The 20,582-nt window shown below is 36.9% G+C and overlaps 1 protein-coding gene and 1 pseudogene across 3 annotated transcripts in view; one reads left to right on the top strand and one right to left on the bottom strand.

Moving 5' to 3' along the window:
• Positions 1-12,593, bottom strand: part of FAM13A (family with sequence similarity 13 member A) — a 91,439-nt gene extending 78,846 nt beyond the window's left edge. Inside the window, exons 1-2 of one of the 3 annotated variants that reach the window (XM_072625429.1) lie at positions 12,310-12,593; positions 3,267-3,308 (exon numbers count right to left, since the gene is read on the bottom strand). In XM_072625429.1, the coding sequence (XP_072481530.1) occupies positions 3,267-3,308; positions 12,310-12,338 (71 nt within the window). In that variant the 5' untranslated portion in view covers positions 12,339-12,593. Of the gene's footprint in view, positions 1-3,266; positions 3,309-3,507; positions 3,528-12,309 lie in introns of those variants that run through there. The other 2 variants (XM_072625428.1, XM_072625430.1) reach the window with 2 other exon arrangements.
• Positions 12,427-20,582, top strand: part of LOC140514769 (stAR-related lipid transfer protein 7, mitochondrial pseudogene) — a 35,650-nt pseudogene continuing 27,494 nt past the window's right edge.

The following is a 20,582-nucleotide window of genomic DNA, read 5'->3' as shown; positions in this document are numbered from 1 at the left end:
TCATGCACTGATAACCAGTCATGATCAGAGATATTCACATGCTATAGTATAGGGTTTTCTTGGGGGAAGGGGGAAGGAAGACAAACCCATGGTTTTACTGGTTTTACTCATTTACTTGAAATGAGAAAATTCTCTCTACCAATGCAGATCTGCATATACTTTGTATCTATCACCTTGTCTGAGCCTGCTGGGTAAGAAGGGGATTGTTTTACTGGATTGGCCATTCCATTGTACTCTCTCCCAATATTTTCTATGATTCCACCTCTACCTGGTCTGAGCCTGTCCCAATCCACTCTCTGGGAGAATTGGACCCTGAATTCAACCCCCTAGGGATGATGACAACCTACTCAAACACATTCCTACTCACAAATTCTTAATCCACCATATTCTCCCCATCCCAGTGATTCTGAAGCCTTGATTGTCACTGGTCAAACACTGTTCTCCAACCCCCATTAACCACTCCCTTATTACCATCCCTCTGACACCAAGCCTCCCCTAACCCCAAGTGCTTGACCAATTCACCACTTTCCCTATACTCTTTGGAATATCTGTTCAATAAACTTGCTTTTATCTTAAACCTTTTTCTTTCTCCTTCCATTTTCTTATACTCACTGAAACCTGGCTCCCTCCTTATGTCACAACTTCTCTGCTCAGAACTAGCTGCACATTCACTCATGCCCTCTGACTTACTGGTTGGCAGGGGGAGAAGGTTGGGGGTTGGAATACTCTTGAGTCTTCTTGCCCCTTTATCCTATCACTAATCTCCACCGTGCCAAGCCTCAGTCTTGGAGCACTCCCATCACTCACTGCCTACTCACATACTGCTGAACAAAGCTGGAGAAAATAATGAAACCCTGCTGACTAGATTGACTACAAATCTGTGTTTTATATCTCAGATGGGTTCTCACTGCAGTAGGGCAAGTCTTTGATACCTTTTTGGTGGATTCATCACCCCATTCACCACCGTGACTTTTCTAAACGTTTTCATTCCTCTTCAAATCTCGCACAGCTTCCCCTCTCCTATATCTGAGAACCTTGCCCCAAATTCACTGAAAAAAATAGAGGTCATTTACTAAAAGCTCCCTCCTTATCTCACATTTCTCAAATTCCTTTAACAATTATCTCTTCCTGTACTGCTGTCTCAAATGAAGAGGTGGCCTTTCTCCTTGCCAACGAAAACCCTTTGACGTGTACAAGTGATCACATTCCATCCAATCTTCTCCAGCAGATTGCCCCCTACATCATCACTATTCTTTCCCTAATCTTCAATCTCTGACTCCCTATTGCCTAAAAACATTCCCATGTTTTCCCAATCCTTAACAAATCCTCATTTGATCCATCTATCTCTGCTAGCCATTGTCCTATGTATCTCCTCCATTTTGTGGCTAAACTCCTTGAGAAAGCCATCTACAAATAGTTATCTCTTTTCTTCTTACTCTTTTCTTGACTGTGGTCTGGCTTCCTACCTCATAACTCAAGTGAAGCTCTTCTCCAAAATTACTTACGGTCTTTAAATTGCTAAATCTAATTGTCTTTTCTTATTTCTCATCATTCTTGATCTCTCTGCAACCTTTGACAATACTGTTTATTTTCTTCTCTTTGATACTCTTTCCTAGGTAGATTTTTATAATATTCCTCTCTCTCCTCATTCCCCTCTGACCCATCTGACTTCTTCTTGGTCTCCTTAGCTTTATTTTCATCCAGCTTATGCCCATTTACAGTGGGTATCCATTTAGGTTCTGCCCTGGTACTTCTCTTCTCCCTCTATACTATTTCACTCGGTGATCTCATCAGCTACCATGGATTCAATGATCTTCTCTAACCTCTAACCTCTCTCTCTTGACCTCTAATCTTGCATCTCCAACACTCTATTAGACATCTTGAACTGGATATCCCATACACATCTTAAGCTCAACATGTCCAAAACCAAATTCAAATATCTTTCTATCAAACTTCCCTGTTTTCCAAAATTGCCTTTCACTCTCAGGAGTACCACCATCCTTTTCCTTCCCCAGATCACAACCTAAGTGTCATCCTCAATTCCTTGTTCTCTCACACTCTCCATATCCAATCTGTTGTGAAGTCTATTAATTTTTATCTTCACAAGATCTCTTAGATATACCACCTTCCCCCTGTGAGATTGCCAGCACCCTGGTCGAGGTCCTCCTCACCTTATGTCTGGACTGTTGCAATAGCCTTCTGGCTGATCTCCCTTATTCAAGTATCTCCTCACTCGGGTCTACTCTCCACTCAGGTGTCAAAAGAGATCTTTCTAAGGCACAGATCTGACCATGTCAGACCCCTATTCAATGAATGATTCTGTATTATCTCAGTGATCAAATATACAATCCTCTGCTTGGCTTTTAAAGCCTTCATAACCTGGCCCCTTCTTATGCTTTCAGTTTCCTTACATCTTAATTCCCTCCATATAGTCTATGATCCAGTGACATTGCTTTTTGATCGTCCTCATATAAGACACTGCATTATCTCCTAATTTGGGCCTTTTTCCCTACTCTTAGAATTTTTTCCCTTCTCATCTCCAGGTCAGCTTCCTTTAATCTCAGTTAAAATTCCATCTTTTGCAATAAGCCTTTCCTGATCCCTGACCTTCCCCCTCCTCATGCTAGTTTCTTCCTCCTAAGATTATCTCCAATCTATTTTGTTTGTGCATAGTTGTTTGCAGACTCTCTCTGTGTCATTAGACTGTGAGGTCTTTGAGAGCAGGAATGTGTTTGCTTTTCTTTGTATCCCCACAGTTTAGTACAGTGCCTGGCTCTTAATAAAATACTTATTGGCATGACTTATCTGAAAGCTCAGTCTTACTCAGTTCAGGTTCCCACATATACTGATCAAAGTCTTTTAAAGACTTCAGACTTAAAGTCTTGTTGGCTTGTTACTGGCTTGCCTCTACAACTTCTAGCATCAGAATTGCCTGTGACAAAGTGGGTGGAGTGATTTGCCCAACCACACAGATAGCATCTGTCACAGGTAGGAATTAAATCCAGGTCTTCTGAACTCTGAGGCCAGCTCACTGCACCCTGCTAATATGAACATAATGGAACGAGTTAAATAGAGAAGAGCAGAATTATTAGGCGATTTTTAAGTCAAAATTGCCTGACACAACAAATTCCTTGTCAAAAAATAGCAGAGGCTGATGGTCACGTCTTAATGTAGCCCAAGTTTCAGAATACATCGTAAAGTAAAGGACTAAACAAATTAAAAGAACCCTTAAGCCCCCCTAATCCCCAAACAAATAAAAAAAATACCTTAAATAAAAAGGTGACATGGGTCTTTCTTCTTCTTGAGAACTAGAAGGAAAACATATTAGCTATTAGCATAGAGTTGTTATTTGCTTGAACAAGTTAATTTGTAGCAAGACATCTGCTTAAGTATGTTGTGAGTGGAACAGGATTAATTTTGGTACACTGATGTTAACCTTAGTATAGATTAAGCTAAATTAAATATTTTTTTACAATTGGAAATGATCATTCAGTTAAGGCAAGTTACCTCTTCCAGAGAAACTGAGGCAGGACTTGAGGTCTTTCACTTCAACCAGGATCTTGTTGTCAAAGGGAAGCATTTCACTATCTTATTCCAGTAACAGAAATAACCACAGTATTTTAATTTTGTTAGAACTTGTGCTTGTGCTGTCTGAATTATTCAAATAAAATGAATTGTAGCTCATTATCATGAAGGTGAAACTGACTAAGAGCCAATAAATAATCAGTTTGTATATGAAGTACTATGTGGACAATTCTTTTAACAACAGTAAAGCAGCACACTGATAAGCACAGTAACCAGGCACTTTGCTTTTTTCTCCAAGTTTCTCTGATAAGTTTCAGTCTTCATTAATGAATTTAAATGTTCTATCAAGGCATAATTAAAATAAACATTAAATCAAGATTAAATCATAATAAAATATAGTTTTAGCAATATTTACACTAAAATATTTTAAGTTAAAATCTTTTGCATTAAAATCTAGACTTCATAAAAACAAAATTATTTTGTCCTCCTTCATTTATTAGAAATTGTGATTAAAAAAATATCTGAGTGGATGGCACTGATTACTCCTGTCCTGAAATACTATAGGGCTTAATACTCAGTACCACTGATAGTACATCTATCAGTTTGTGTTTTTACACATTTTTCCATCTTATTTCTGATGAGACTGTAAATTCATCAACAAAATAGATTTGTTATTATATTCTTCATGGTGATTTAGCGTATATAGCATCCTGCAAGTACAGGTATATTTGTTGAGTTATTCTAGAATACTGGATTCTCAAGTAATGATAAAAAAAAAAAAACACAGATAAAATATATAGAGCTGAAAAAGTAGTGATCTATGACTGATCCACTCTCTTGCCTTCAGACTACAGAGTTACTTTGCCCCTTCCCACATCATACTCATAAGACAACAGATGATACCTACTAATACATTATTGTTGACTAATATCTGGTTGGAATCAACCAGTTTTCTCAAAGCTTTAGATTTCCTCAAGAAAACCTAGCTGTATCTAGCATTAACTTGTTACCTTTGTAAACTTCTTACTATCATATATACATATACATGTATTATACATCTGTATATATGTATAATATACATATATGTATGTATGTATACATATATATATGGGAAACTTGATTGATAGTAGAATCTCTAGTTTTTATCAAACACAATGGCTTTTTATTCAACAAATAAATCTAAGTTTAAAATGAGTCAACAGTGAGACATGGTGACCAAAAAAGCAAATATAAGTTCATGATATATACTTATGCATAAATACTGTATTCAGAACAAAGGTGAAAATAGTCTTAATGTGATCTACACTGGTCATACTGTGCCTTAAGTACTATGACCATCTACTTTAAAAAGCATTTTGTCCCTTTTAATATCTAGAGAAGAGTAGGTATCTAGGGGAGGATAAACCAGAAGAGTGAGAGATCTGAAACCATTTTATAGGTGATTCTTGACAATTGAGTTGCCTGGGAGCATAAGTCTCTTTCTGACAAAAGTGTTGCTGAGTTATGACTTCCCTGATTGTTCACTTATCTGGGGTGTAATTCTGCCTCAGTGTTCTAAAAGAAGCAAGACTGAGTTAAATTTGATTCAAAGTTCCTTTGTTGGATGGGAATTGTTCATTTGTACATGACAAGCTCTAGGGCATTAGGATGAATGGAGAACATAGTCTGCTCCAGTGGTTTACATATGAAGAATTGATGAGCTTTTAGGTTAATAACCCGGGAAATCTAGACACCAGAAGAGATTATAGGTGTAATTTACCTGATTATAGATAAAAGATGAGAATTTGTTTTACTAACCATAAACTGTACCATGGTTGTTCGGAGAGGACTCAGCTGCTGAGCCAAGAAAAGTTGAGAGAAAAGAGAAGAGGTGAAAAACAGATTTTTGAATTGTGACAAAGAGAGTTGATAACTTCCTCTCTGCACTGTGATATATATTACATAGACTGGTTGGCCAGTGAGAGGATGTTCTCTATTGCCATCTCCTCCTAAGAAGAACAAGAAGAATGATTAGAGGACCCTCTTATTTTTACTGGCTGCTGAAAAGAATAAGAAGGAATAGAAAAACGTATTCACCTCCCAATTGTGTTTTCTTGCTTCATTGCTACACAATATTGCCAAGGGGAGAAAAATCCTGCAGAGAAATAGAAGTGGAAGGATTTCTTGCCTACTTTAGCCTAAAAGTCTTTTTCTTTTTCTAAAAGAGTCTAACAATATTTCAGCTAAAAGTATGATCTTAGCATGAAGCTGGAAGTGTTGTCTACTACAGGAATAAGTCCAGGAAAAGCTTGGAAGTCCAAATGAGCTGAGGAAAAGCTTGGAAGCAGAGACTACCCAAAAAGATTGTCCAGTGTGGATGTGAGGTATTACTCAAGCACATTGTGGATCAGCTCAGGTTTGCAGTAGAAACATCTAATCAATATTCATCATACTATGCTATGCTGATCAAGGACCTTTTATGGATGGTTCCCAAAAGAGAAAGAGGAAAACAAAGTGTACTGTTCCAGAGTTGTCCCCTCCCTCATTTAGGTGCATGCCTATTCTCCCTAACAACATTGTTTTCATTGTAGGGAGAGTATAACTGAGAATTATAGTTAAATATTTTTTAACTCTTAAGTGTTTTGTATTTTCAGTAAATGTTTTAGGTAAGATTAGAACTGAGTAAGAGTGGCTAATTTGTAAACGGACAATATACAGGTGGGAGTTCGTGAGCGTAGTGTTGGTGAGAAGAGTCCTCCTAAAAAGTCATCCCTAGGAACTTGAAAATTAGAATAGCAGCTGCTGCTCTTGGCAACCATCCCAACCTGTTGAAATAGCTTGAGGTGGTATAAGTGAGATAGCCTCAGCCTACAGAAAGCAAAAGAGAGAATCTGGGAAGAGTGGGAGGTCAGTATAATGCTTGGATGACATAAAGGTAAGTTGGCAGAACTAGAACTGTTAGAGGACAACAAGAAGGTCATGCTCTTTAAAAACTGGAAGATATGAGAGTGGCCTTCCAATATTAGAATGATTTTTATTCAGAAGAGGAATGTGCAATGAATGATTAAGTAATTTTTTTCTATTTTGTTCATGTATAAATGTAGTGATTTTATTTCCCCCAGAAAAATTCCTTAGCAACATCTCAAAAATTATGGTATGTTGTTTCATCATTATGCTTTTCTTTCATATAATTACTAATTTTTTATGACTTGTTCTTTGAATCATCCATTATTTAGTATTCTACTGTTAAGTTTAAATTTGGGTCCGTGAATTTTGTTTGCCCTCCCTGAAAATATTAGTATTTTTATTGCATGGTAATCTTCAAAGGATAAGTTTATGTTTCTGCATTTTCAATTTTGTTTGCAACATCTCTGTGCCCTAATAAATGATACACATCTGTAAAAGTTCCATGTGGTCATGACAAATATATATATATATAATATGTATATATGTACATATTTTATATATATATATATATATACACGCACTCATTCCTTACCAGTCCTTACCAAAAAGACGTCATAAATCTTTTCACTATAGTTTCTCTAGTAATTTGTCCAATTCAATATTTTCCTTTTTGTTTATATTTCTTTTAGACTTACCCAAAACTGAGAGGGACATGAAATCTTTCACTGTCTTCTTGTAATGCAGTAATTTTTCCTTTATCGATTTAGTTATTAAGACTTTTGGAGCATATAGGTTCAATACTGATATTGATTTGTTGTCTAAGATGCTTTTCAGCATAATGTAGTTTCCTTATTTATCCCTTGATATGCTGTGAATGTTTGTTTTTACTCTGTCTGATAGAATAATTATGACTCCTGCTTTTTTAAATTATCTGATTACTTAGGTTTTTTTTTCCTCCAGTTCCTCATTTTCATTCTGTGTGTCTTTTTAAATGTGTCAGTTTTTGTTTGTTTGCTTGTTTTTTGGTTAGCAACAGTGTCAGGTTTTGTTTTCTTAGCAAATCTGTCTATTCCCCATTTTATTGGATTGCTTAATTCATTCACATTTAATGTTATGAGAGCTAGGTATATATTTTCCTCCATTTGTCTCTTCTTTTTTTGTCCAGATTAGAATTTCTACCTCTTTCCTCTGCAAAATAAAATAAAATAAAATAAAAAAATAAAAAAAAAATCACTTTATCTCTTAGGTTGTTTTAGTTTAATCTGCTTTATTCCTCTCAGTTCTCTTTCTCTCATGCCCCTTCTATACTCTTTTCTGTAGTTTTGAAATTTTACTTATCAGTTCCTCTTTTCTTCTTCCTTTTTTTCTAGTTATTTAATACATTGCCCTCTTTGTTTTCCTCTCAGTTACGTAGTCAAGCAAAATCCCACTTCCTCTCCTCCCCTTCAACTTATTTGATTTCTTAGTTTTTAATTTTCTCTACCTTTTTCTGAAAAGATTTCCCTCTCGTTCCCTTCATTATTTAATCTTTCTTTCTGCTCTATTCTAGACCTTTATTCTTTGATTCATCACCCATATAACTTAAATCCTTCTTTGTATTCCTAATGGAATTAAATTTTCTAAGGTACCTACTTTGGGTTCCCTCTTCTATTCAGTTTCTTATCATTTTCGTGTAAATCTTGACTCTAGAAATGTTTTCTGTTTTGCCTCACACCTAAATGCCAGTTCCTGCAGTTAATAGAGTATTGCACCATGGCAGGAATTCTTCTATGTTGATGATTATGCACTTCATCATTAATTTTTATCTTACTTATGGTTATTTCTTTCCATTTGCCTTGAAATATACCTCCCCATGGTCTTCTGGATGTCAGCTGACTCTGGGAGTTCTGATTCCTTTTTTTCCTAAGGTGCCTTCCCTTAGCAAGGCTTGCTAGCAGATTATACCCATTGTAAATTCCTCACTTCCCTTTATGAAACATCTCCCTTCTCCATGGGAGCATCTTTCAGTGATATCCTGTTCTCACCACAGAAATAAGATTTCTTTCTTTCTTTCCCTTTAACTTCCTCCCTTTGTCTCCTTACCCATTTTCCTCTAGGCTCCCTTCTTATTGAAAGACCGAGGGAGTTATTTTTCCTTCATTGTTAGCCTTTGATTTGTGTATGGTTCATCATATCTTCCTTTTATTTTTATACTCCACTATTTCCTTTTATTTATCATCTCATTTTGTAATTCTGTCCCATAAAAAACAAACATTGATTCACCTGTAGGTGGAGTGTTGTGAGGTTTATTCCATGGTATTTAGAGCCTATTTTTCCACCATCACTTCTACTTGATTTCTATTTTCTTCCTTGTTTCTGTACTTTAAGAAAGAAATATTTTAATGGTTTCTCTCTTGTTATTTTGTTGCTGTTCTGGGTTGTTGTATTTGTTTTCTTTGTTGTATATTTGTTGCCTAAGCTTTTGGAAAAGTAAATTATTTGTTCAGTTCTGGTTTTCTTTCTAAGATTGCTTCAAATGCCTTTTTAATTGAATGCCCATCTTTTCCTTAAACAACAGCTAAGTTCAGGTTGGCAGGGTACGTCACCTTGAGGCGCATCTGTTGCTCTTCAAAACACACCATTCTATTTCATCCTTTGACTTCCGGTGAGTTCAGAATATTCACATTATTTGAATTTGTTTTCCTTTATTTCTGAAGGTCTTTCGGTCGCTTGCAAAATTTCTTGTTTGTCATTGGCTTGTTAAATTTAATCACTATGTGTCTTGGACTTTGAAGCATACTTTTGGTTTGTTTTGCTTTTTTTCTGGAGGAAATAATTGGATTAGTACTTTCTTTTCTCTGCTCAGAAATTCTGGATAGTTTTAATGTGTTTTTTTTTGCATTATAGTGTTCAAGACTTTTTTTTACTTGTCATATTCTTTTGTGAGACCTATAATCCTGAAGTTGCATGAACACATATCCTATTTTTGAGATCAGTGTTTTGCTTGTATAGAGATCATGTTTTATTTTAATGCTATTTTTGTGCTATGAGACTATCCTTCTTTTCTTTGTTTTTGTATTCCCAGTTATCCCCTTTTTGTTGTTTCTTTGGTGATATGTCATCATGGGTTGAATGGTTTCTATTCTGTCAATTATTTCTGCTACACAGGCTGTAAGTTACATTTTCACAAATTTTATTTCTCTTTTAAACTATTCAGGAACATCCTCCTGTTATCCCATGATCTCTTGGGAATCCCCCTGGTATTCTGCTTCATCAGATGTTGATTAATTTTCCTTTGTCTGGCAAAATTTATTTATAGATAAATACACTCATATAGTGGATCTGCAGGTCACATTGCCTTGTTATTATTATACTCTCTGTTTGCCTTTAACTGAGTTTTTTTAATCTTCTGAGATCTTTGGCAATTTCAGTCTTTTTTTCAATATTTTTTTCCTATTGCTCCCTTTTTGACTCCTTCCCATGTGATATTTTCTTTTCTCCCTGGAAGTCACACTTCAAATCTATCTCAGTACTCTTATATGCTTAGCAATTCACATTTTCTACCCTTAGTCTCTGCACTAAGTAACTTCTGGGGGACAGAAATGACCCCAGTTGGAAAACTGGTTCTTTTGTTCAGACTTAAAGTGTGCCACACATGTGTTCTGCTTCATTTCTCTCTGTTCCTCCGTTCTCTGGCTGAGTTCTGTTGCAGTACAAAGCACTGCCATACTGCTGTATCAGCTTGAGAAAGCATCTGCTTTTCAGCTTTTTGCAACACATGGTGGGGGTGGGGGTGCAAGTTGAGGGGGCACAGTTGAGCTCTGTTGCAAGTCAGTGGACTGGTTTGTGCAGCCATACTACTGAAGAAGCATTGTGGGTGGTGAGAAAAGGGTACTGAATGAAGATGTTAGGAATTAGGGAATAGCTTTCTTTGCTGTTATTTCATTGAGTTGTTAGAGTTCTTAGTATCCTAGATCAGTGGTGTCATACTTGAATAGAAATGGGGACAGAGTTACTTAACTATACATAGGACTCCCTCCAGGCCACATATTGTTTTACAAAGCAAGATATTAGTATTGTCTATGTTTTATTGCATTTTCATTCACTTTGTTAAATATTTCCCAATTACAATTCAGTCTGGATAAGGATATACTCAGAATTGTTGTGGGCTGCATGTAGCCTGCAGGTTACATTTTTGACACCTCCGTCCTAGGGTATGGAGATAACTGGAATTGCTTTATTTCTTGCTCTGACACCTGTTCTGGAGAAGTCTGAAAAATGCATCATGTGACCTTGAATTCATCAATGACCTCTTAATTTATAAATCTAATGACTTTTTCCTTAATCCTCCTGTTTTGTTTTGTTTTGTTTTTTACCTCTATAGCCTTTGACAATATTCATCCCTTCTCCCCACCCCAGCCTCATCTTGATACTTTCTTCCCTCTAGGTTTTTGGACACTGCTTTATCCTGGTTCCCTTCCTACCTTTCTGATCTCTCCTCAATCTCCTCCACTGGATCTATGGCCAGCCATTCCCACTCACTATGGATGTCCCACAAGTTTCTGTCCTAGGTTCTTTTAGCTTCTTCTCCTGTTTGAGCTCATCAGCTCCCACGGATTCAGGACCATCTCTATGCAGATAATACTTAGGTCTCCTAATCTAGTGCTCATCTTTCTCCTTGCCTCCAGTCTCACATCTCCAACTGCCTACTGGACATCTCCCACTACATATCCTACAATAATTAAAATATAATAAGATAATATTATACATATTTATAATTTTAAACTCAACATGTCTAAAACTGAGCTCATTATCTTTCCCTCAAACCCTCTTTTCTGCCTACCTTTAGTGTTGGGTGCCACCACCCTTCTAATCATTTCAGGCTGCAAGCCTGTGTGTGTCATTCTCAGCACTCATTCTCCATCCCATACCCAGTCTGTTGTCAAATCCTGATTCTACCTTCACCACACTTCTCATATGTGTTCCCTGTCCTCTGACACTGCCACTATCCTAGTTCAGGAGCTCATTGCTTCATGCCTGGATTATTATGATAGCAATATGGTTGAGACTTTCTGCCTCAAGTTCCTGCCAACTTTATTCCAACCGCCACATAACTACCACTGAAACACTGAGTATCTCACTCCTCAATTCAGGAAAATCCAGTGGCTTTCAGGGTCAAAGAGAAAATCCTCTATTATGTGGCAGGTACTGAGGTAGGCACTAGAGCATCAGAGATACACAAATGAAATGGTCTCTGGTCTCAAGGAACTTATATCTGGGAAAGAAAACATACACACATTTACATGCACACAGAATACATATTAAATAAACAGGATAATTTTGCTTCTATATGGAAGTTTCCTCTGTGGGATAAATGTTACTCTTCACATCAATACAAGAAGAATTATGCAAAAAAGAATAACATATGGTGGATTTTTACAATTTTTCTTTATAAGATAGATATTGATTTTCAAAAAATTGCCTAGATGTGAAATCTATAGAGGGAGAGTCCTCAGGAGCATTAGAAACAGTCTAGTTTTTCAGTATCACTTAACCCACATATCCATCTTTGACTATTTTACCATATGCAAATGAGTTAATCAAAGGCTTCCTGAAAACCTGCCTAACCTATTCCTTGTTTCCTTTTCCTCGGGTACTCTGAAAATTCACTTATCTGCTGTTTCTTCCAGTATTCATTTGTATTCAATAAAGAGGGCAGTTGAGCAATTCTGTTTCCCAGTCATCAAATGAGAGAGTCAAATAAAATTAGCTACTGTGACTGTCCGGAGGAAAATAAAATCCCTTTAAACAGACACACTTTTAACATATGACTGAAGCATCAGCTATGTAACTGGCAAAGTTATATGGTTTGCATGTTAATCAAGTAAGACAAAATGTAACAAGACAAAAAATGAATACCTGTGCAGAGGCATGATTTCACAAGCCATTGCAGTATCAAAGTTTACAAGGGGATCATGGAACTGCTTCTTCTGTAACAGACCTGGTAGTTTCTGATTTCAGGCAATTTCTTCTAAAATGGGTCTGAACCCCCAGGACCTTGTTGGACTGGCAGCTGGAGGCTGTATGCTGCAAACTCGTAACCAAGCGAGTCGGCGGGTTCCTGAAATATCCAGCCTACTACTTCTGGAGGTCCGCACGGTTCTTCCAGCGGGGCTATTTCTCTTAGAATCACTCTGCAGTCCTCTTTGACCTTTTGTTCCGAGGAAGCAACTGCACTGGACAGCCAATCAGAAGGAGCAGTGGCCGCAGCTCTGCATACTTACCTCCCTCCTCCTACGTAGGGGCTTGCCATCCTGGTAACTGGAAACTTTCACTCCAGGAGTCCCACAGCCAACCCTGTCAGTCTGGGGAAGGCAACCAATTACCGCGTTGGAAGAAACCTTCCAAACCTCTAAGCATGACACAGATTGCCAGTAAGAAAGAAAAAATCCATTTACCAAGAGAAGGCTGTACGTCTCCTGGGCGAAACACTCAGAATCTTAAGGATTTGATTGGCAGAAGTTGGTAGCAGTCAGCTTGGAAGACACCAAGCTTTTCTAAAAGACATTCTCTTCCACTTCTGCGTGTACAGACTTGTATTTCCTGCAGATGTTTATTTACACTGCAGTAGTGACTAAGTAAAGACATCCCATCTGGCTTGCAGTTTTCTCTTCTGGTACTCCTTAAGGGAGTTAATGATGCAATATACTCCACTAGGCTCCTAGAGAGCAAAAACTATGGTTACTTTGTCATGGCATCGATAAAATCTCTTATTTTTCTTTCTTTTTAACAAGTTCAGTAAATTATGTTGACTTGCACAGCAATTTTCTTTAAAAGTATCCTCCCACAGAATCAGATCCACTTCGATACTCTTCGTTATTTTCTTTTTTTTTTATAGTATGTATTTAAGAAACCGATAGTATATCACTTGACCCTGAGATCCCACTAATAGGACTATATCCTAAGGATATTAAAAGGAAAAGAAAATGACCTAACAGCCGAAAAATGTTCATTGCAGTTTTAATAGTAATAATAATTGAAACCTCCCACTATAAACAGCCTATATGCTAAAAACATGTAAAGAGACTAAATAATTTATGTAAATATTATTGTGCCACAAGAAATTATAAAGATGAAAGCTGTATACAAATATGGGAAAACATGAAGAATTTCGGAATCTTATAATCAGGAGATTTCAAAGCTTTATATTCTACCACCTACCCGAAAAACAATCTTTCCCATAAAAATGATGAAAAATTGAAAAAAGCAGAATTAAAATAATATAAACATTATGAATTAACAGTAACAACAATAATCATGGATTTTTAAAGAGGTGGAGTTTCAGAGTAGACAGCAGGAATTTGGCCAGCCCTGTGACCCAGGCAGATGATGGACTTCTCATTGCCATGAGGAGAAAAGGCTTCTTCATGGCTATTTCCCTAGACCAAGGAAATAGCAAGTCTGATTGTTAAAAAAAAATAAAATCTAGTAATATAGAAGCAGCAGAGGTCAAGAGACACAGAAGTAAATTATTACATAAGGAGAGGGATGGCTTGGCATTTTGGATAGAGTGCTGGACTCAGAAAGGCTTAAGCTACATGTGACTCTGGGCAAGTTACTTATTTTATTTTATTTTTTGCTCACAAATTTCTCATCTGCAAAATGGACATGATTTCTGGAAAACAGCATAGCACAGTTGATAAGGGATGGCACCTGGAGTCAGAAAATTTTCCATTTGAATCCTGCCTCAGCTTTTAACTAGCCTACGTGACCCTGCACAAGTCATTTTTGCCTTAGTCAGCTAGCATTTATTAAACACTTACTGAATGCCAGGCACTGTGTTAATTTCTTTTCATGACTTTTAAGGTTCTTTCCACCTCTTCCTCAATGGTCCTAGAATGAGAAGCACTTTGCAAGTTTTAAAAGATTATATAAGTGTTCCCTCTTACTGTTTTTTTAAAGTTCATTACAAAGTACATAAACTTCTTACAAAGGGTAAGAAGTGTATACTTTACATTTTCTGTTTGATTTTATTCTGTTTTGGTAGTATTATGATTCTAAAATGCTTGCTAACAGAAATTCTTTATGTCTCTTTATTCATTACTGGATGTTTCCATTTTCCATTTTTATTCTGATGTCTTATTAAAATTAAACACAGGGCACACGTGACAAAATCATTTAGTAAACTTTAAAATGCTATGGAACCATGATTAAATAGCCACTATGGGCCAATGCTGGAATTAGAATGAGGATTGCCTAATTCCTAATTTATTCCTAATCTTTCCACAGAATTATAATCCCTCCTCCAAATTCAATTCAACAAACATTAAGTAATTTACTCACTGTGTGAAGAATTCTGGTTTGTTAGAATTAATCAGATGACATCATTTTAAATCTTATCTTTGCCATTTATAGCTTTTGTAAGATACTGAACCATTATGTGACCCTTTGGTTTCCTCAATGCAGTATGAAAGCATTAGATTAGATCATAGTACTGTACCAAAGATTCTCCTAAAATGAAAATCCTGTGATGCTGAGTTTTTAATTCCCAATTTGTAATAAACCAATCTTAATCTAAATCATAAACACAAATAACCATTGAGGTTAAAGTGATAGAAATAACAGTTGGTGTTCTTTGAACTACTTGTATACATACCATTACTTCTTTCATGGATATTTTGATATATCTGTTTATATCCCAGATAGCTGTCATGGAACTTGATTTACTGATCAAAGCAAGACACAAGACAAAACAATTATGATATCCTGTGTTTCTAGCCTCTCTACAACCTCAGCTAGATGTAAAAAAGATTTTAAAATAAATATCATTAGGATAGGTCAAACCTGGTGCACGGGCTAGCTTTTACTTCTCTGGACTAGCCACTGACTAATGCCAAAATGTTTACACTTATTTAGAGAGAAATTTGCTCTATAGGGAAAGTGGATAGAAGGGTTGGATTGCCCTTTCTGCTCCCTCGAAAAGTCTCACAAACCTGAAACGAATTTCAATTCAGGTCCTTCTCAGTACAAACCTATCTATTATTCCATGTAGCCTCCACATATACCCTTGCTTACTAAGAGTCCTTTTCCATAAATCACATATTTTCAAAGAGCAGGTGTGAATTCTCTCACATGAGCGGGCCTTATTCCCAGAGGTTTACCTGGAGTGGTTTTCTCCATAAGAGGTGAAACTGTGCTAGTCCCTACTATGATGAATCAAGAAGAAAGGACTCAAAGTGGAAACGACAGTCATCTTCAAATATAAGAAGGGCTTCTCTGTGGAAGGGAATGACACTTTTAGAAATTATGAATGATGCAACCATCGACAAACATCAATAATCTAATATGCAAAGAACAAAAGGAGAACTGCATATGAGTGATAACTTCTATTGTATAAATTTATTTTAAAACTACATATTCAATTTAACAAAGTAGTAAAAAAAAATATCCTATTTGTGTCTCCATCTAAAATTCCTTTTGCTTTAAATTTGCTTTTAAATTTATTTTAAAGTTTTTACTGATGCTCTTTTTAAACATCTCTTTCATTTCCTAAGAACTCATTCCCTTTCCAATAGAAGCGTTCTCTTGCAATAAAAATATATGCTCATCCAAAACAAATCAGTACACTGACCATGTCTAAAACTGTATATCTCGTTCTGCACCTCTGGGCTATCACCAATGACGTTTATGCTGTGCTAAGTACTTTAAAAATATTGTCATTTAATTCTTACAACCACTCTGAGAAGTCGGTGGCATTATTGTGCCTTATTTTATAGCTGAAGAAACTGAGGAAGAGATTATGTGACGTGCCCGTTACACAGCTACTAAGTATCTAAGGTTGGAATTCAGCTAAGGTCTCCCCGACTACAGCTCCTGCACTCTGGCCACTGTGCCACTCAGCTTTCAAGAATTAGAACTAGGGGGCAGCTGGGTGACACGCTGAAAAGAGCACTGGCCCTGAAGTCAGGATGAACCTGAGTTTAAATACGGCCTCAGACATTTGCCACTTACTAGCTGTTTGACTTTGGGCAAGTCACTTAACCCCAGTTGGCTTGCCTTCCCCCCTCAAAAAAAAATTGAGGTAGCCAAAAGTGGACCAGCTGCCTTGGGAAAGAAAATTCCCACTCACAAGAGGGGGGATATTATGACTCTCTCCATGGGCCCCCTCCCAATTGAACAAAACCAAATAAATATCACATGTATGCAGAGACCAGCAAAATAAATCCCCACATTTGTCATATCTAAACGTGCACGTTTCATTCTGATATCCCACCTTCTGATAGGAAGTGGACAGCATGATTCAATGTCAGTCCTCTGAACTCATAGTTTATCACTGCATTCATCTCAGTTCTGAAGTCCTTCAAAGGTATTTTTCTCTCTGTTATCATACAGTAAAGAGTTTCTCCAGTTCTACTCACCTTATTCAGCAACAGATTATAAAGACTTTTCTCTCAATCAGAGAATTTCTAGCAAAGAGTGAATGACCTATTGCCAGGTAAAGAGTGAAGGAGATGCTGGGCTCACAGATCCCTTCCAATTTTGAAATTGCATGATTGTGTGACCTTAGGAATCTCTCAGGCTTGCATGTTATTACCACATCTGCCTTAAACTGGTTATTTAGGTATTTTCCTCAGAATGCTTAGCTAGCTTGCACATTTCCAATTTTCTTACATAACTCTTTCAGCAGTTTCCAAGTCTTTTGTAATAATTATGTTTGTGCTCAAGAGAGGCAAAAATCTTGCAGAAGGATCAGCTGCATTTGTTTCAGTTTCAACATGACTTCAAACTCTCTAAGCCCTAGAAGTGTCTTTGTGGAAATTCATTGTTTATTTTGAGAGGTTCTTGTTTTTAACACTTAGTTGCCTCCAAAACAATTTGATATGTACGAAATAGGACTAAGTGGTAATAATCTGTAGATTTATTAGTTTTGAACCAGTTACCTTCCTGTCAAGTCTTGTGAATAGAACACAGTTAGGGACAATGTATTATTCAAATTCCTGTAGCCTGGAGTGTAGTGTTATATATCAAGAAATTACTCAGTAATGTTAATTTAGTAATTGTTATTTAATTAGACATCCTTCTTCATGGTCATGAAACCATGACTTTTGAGTATTTAAATTAAAATAAAATATTCACATTACATTTATCATGCTCTGATCAATTCATTGAAAAGATTTTATTGGCATATTTTAAAAAAATTATCAGTATTTTCAAATATATCTTCAGCAATCCTCACACAGAAACTGGGTGGCAGGGAGAGCATTTCAGAAAACAACACATCAATGGGGTCTGACAGTATTTACAGTTCATTGCATCTACAGTCCTCCAACACCAGAGAGAAGACAGAGAGGTGCATCACCTCTTTTATTGTCATGACAAAATTTATTATACAATTAAAATTACAAGGCATTTAGCTTCATGTTTTTCCTTCTTTCCGTTTCTGCTGTTACAGTCATTATATATATGGTTTTCCTTTTCTTGCTTACTTTACTTTGTGTCAGTTCATAGAAACCTTCCTATATTTCCTTGAACTCTTCATATTGACTATTTCTTACCTTGCAGTTGTATTCCATTATATTCACATATATGTGTCAAAATTTTTTAGTCATTACCCATTCAACAGGCATCCACTTCTCAGTTCCTTCTTACTATAGAAAGTTACATCCTGATTTAACTTCCTCTTATTCAATTGCTGTTGGACACTACTGGGTCTGGAATAAAGCTTGGCTCCTCCAGAGTACATTCAGAAGTCTTAGAGCTGGAAGGAATTTGGAGGCCGTGAAATCCAATTCTCCTTTTACAGGAATGGGACTAAAGGCTAGAACGGAGTCTCCCCCCCCCCCCCCCCCTTCTCTTGGGCTCAGAGTCCCATGGCTAAGTTTTTGGAGTTTGCTCCTTTCCTTTCAGATTACTGTAATCCTCTCTGTACCCAATTATTTATAACAATATATATTATAACGTATACTCCTTGGTTGGATATTTTGGATATATTGCCCCTGCTACTGGGACAGCTTACATTTAGGACTTCTGAGCTTCACTAAAGTAAAGCTTATAGGATGTCTACTGAGATTTGACATCGTTATTTGAACACCCATAAGTTATGGACCACTAGGTTGCATAAGAAAGGGTAAACTGACCTAGGTCAGAAAAATACAGCAGGTAACAGCTTCCAAGACCATTAGTATTAGGATTGGGCCTATAAGTGATCATTGCACTTCCAGCCTAGGTGAGAAAGAAGATCTAGTCTAAATTATAAATAAGAAAGAATGTATTGTCCTTGAAGGCAGAGACTTTTTTTAGTTTTTGGTTTTGTTTTGTTTTTTTGCTTTTCTTTCCATCTCTAGTGCTTAGTATTGTCTAAAATGTAGCAAGCAGTTAGTATATGCTTGTTAACTGACTCACTAATCAACCTTCTTTTTTTGGCAACTCCAGTCAGTTAAAAAAACATTTATTAAGTAACTGTTATGTGTCAGGAACTATTTTAAGTGCTGGGGATACAAAGAAATGCAACAGATAATCCTTGCTCTCCAGAAAGTTACAGTATTAATAGGGGAGACAAAATACATGCAGCTATGAAGGCATTTACAGGATAAATTGGAAAAAAAAATAGAGGGAAGAATTAAGGGAGATCCAGCAAAGGCTTCCTGAAGAAAGTGGGATTTTAATTGGAACTTAAAGGAAAACTATAAAGTGGCAATGAGGAGGAAGAGCATTCTAGGCATGGGGTATAGCCAGTGAAATGCCTGGATTCAGGAGATGGTATTTGTTGTTTGAGGATCAGCGAGGAGGCCAATGTCACTGGATAGGGAAGACTGGAAAGGTGGGGAAAGCAGATCATGAAGAGCTTTGTACACCAGGAGATTTTACATTTGATCCTTGAGGTGATAGGGAGCCAATGGAATTTATTAAGGAGGATTTTAATGAGATCAGAGCTGTGATTTAGGACAATTACTCTGGCAGATAGGCTGCAGTGGGGAGAGACAGAGGTAGGGAGACCAAGAAGTAGGATATTACAATAGTCTAGGAATGAGGTGAGGAAGGCTCAGATCTGAGTGGTGTCATTTTCAGAGGAAGGAAGGAGATATATTCTAGAGATGGTACAGAAGTACAATCAATAGGTCTTGGCAAAACAGGGATAGGATAAAAGGGTGAGAGTGAGAAGTTGAGGTTGACACCTAAGATGTGAGCCAGAAGGGAGTAGGTGGCTTGACAGTAATAGGGAAATTTGGAAAAGTGAAGGGTTTCTGGGGAAAGATAATGAATACAATTTTAGACACACTGAATTTAAGATGTCAACAAGTATCTAGTTGAAGATATCCAATAGGTAGCTAGAAACATGAGACTGGAGATTAGCAAAGAGGTTAGGAATGAACAAATAGAGATGAGAGTTATCTATACAAAGTGGATAATTACATCCATGGGAGATGATGAGATCACCAAGTGAAACTGTGTAGAAGGAAAAGAGGCCCATATTTGGTAGATCCAGTAAAGGAGAGTAAAAAGAAGAGTAAGAAAGGCAGGAAAACCAGAACAGAAGCAAAACCTAGAGAGAAGATTTGAGGATCAAGGAGAAAAGGGGGATCCACAATGTCAAAGCCTTCGGAGAGGTCAAGAAGGATGACGATTGAGGAAAGGAGGAAAGAAAAAAAGGAAAAAAGGAAGGAAGGAAACACTTACTAAGGCAATGGGATAAGCATTTTAGAAATATTATTGTATTTGATCCTTACAACAACTCTGGGAGGTAGGTACTACTATTATCCTCATTTTACAGTTGACAAAACTGGGGCAAACAGAGATTAAGTGACTTGCCCAGAGTCACATAGAAAATAAATGTTTGAGTTGGATTGGCAATTAAGAGATCATTGCTAACTTTGGAGAGTTATTTCAGTAGAGTGATGAAGTGGGAAGTATGCAGAGTTAAGAAAAGAGTGAGAGGAAAGGAAGTGGAGGCATTGGCTGTAGATGGCCACAAGAAGTTAGGCACAAAAGGGAGGTTCTAGCAGGGAAGGTTGGATCAAATGAGGAATTTTTGAGGTTGGGGGACCCATAAGCATGTTTGTAAGTAGTAGGGAAGCAGAAAGTAGACAATGAGAGATTGAGGATAAATGAGGGAGTGGGGATTTATAGAGGGAACAATTTGCAGGAGATGATGGAAGAGAGTGAATGGGATATGTCTTGGGAAGACAAAGGAC

This window comes from Notamacropus eugenii, chromosome 7, assembly GCF_028372415.1.
Source record: "Notamacropus eugenii isolate mMacEug1 chromosome 7, mMacEug1.pri_v2, whole genome shotgun sequence".
NCBI lineage: Eukaryota > Metazoa > Chordata > Mammalia > Diprotodontia > Macropodidae > Notamacropus > Notamacropus eugenii.
This window is presented reverse-complemented; position numbering and strand designations above follow the sequence as displayed.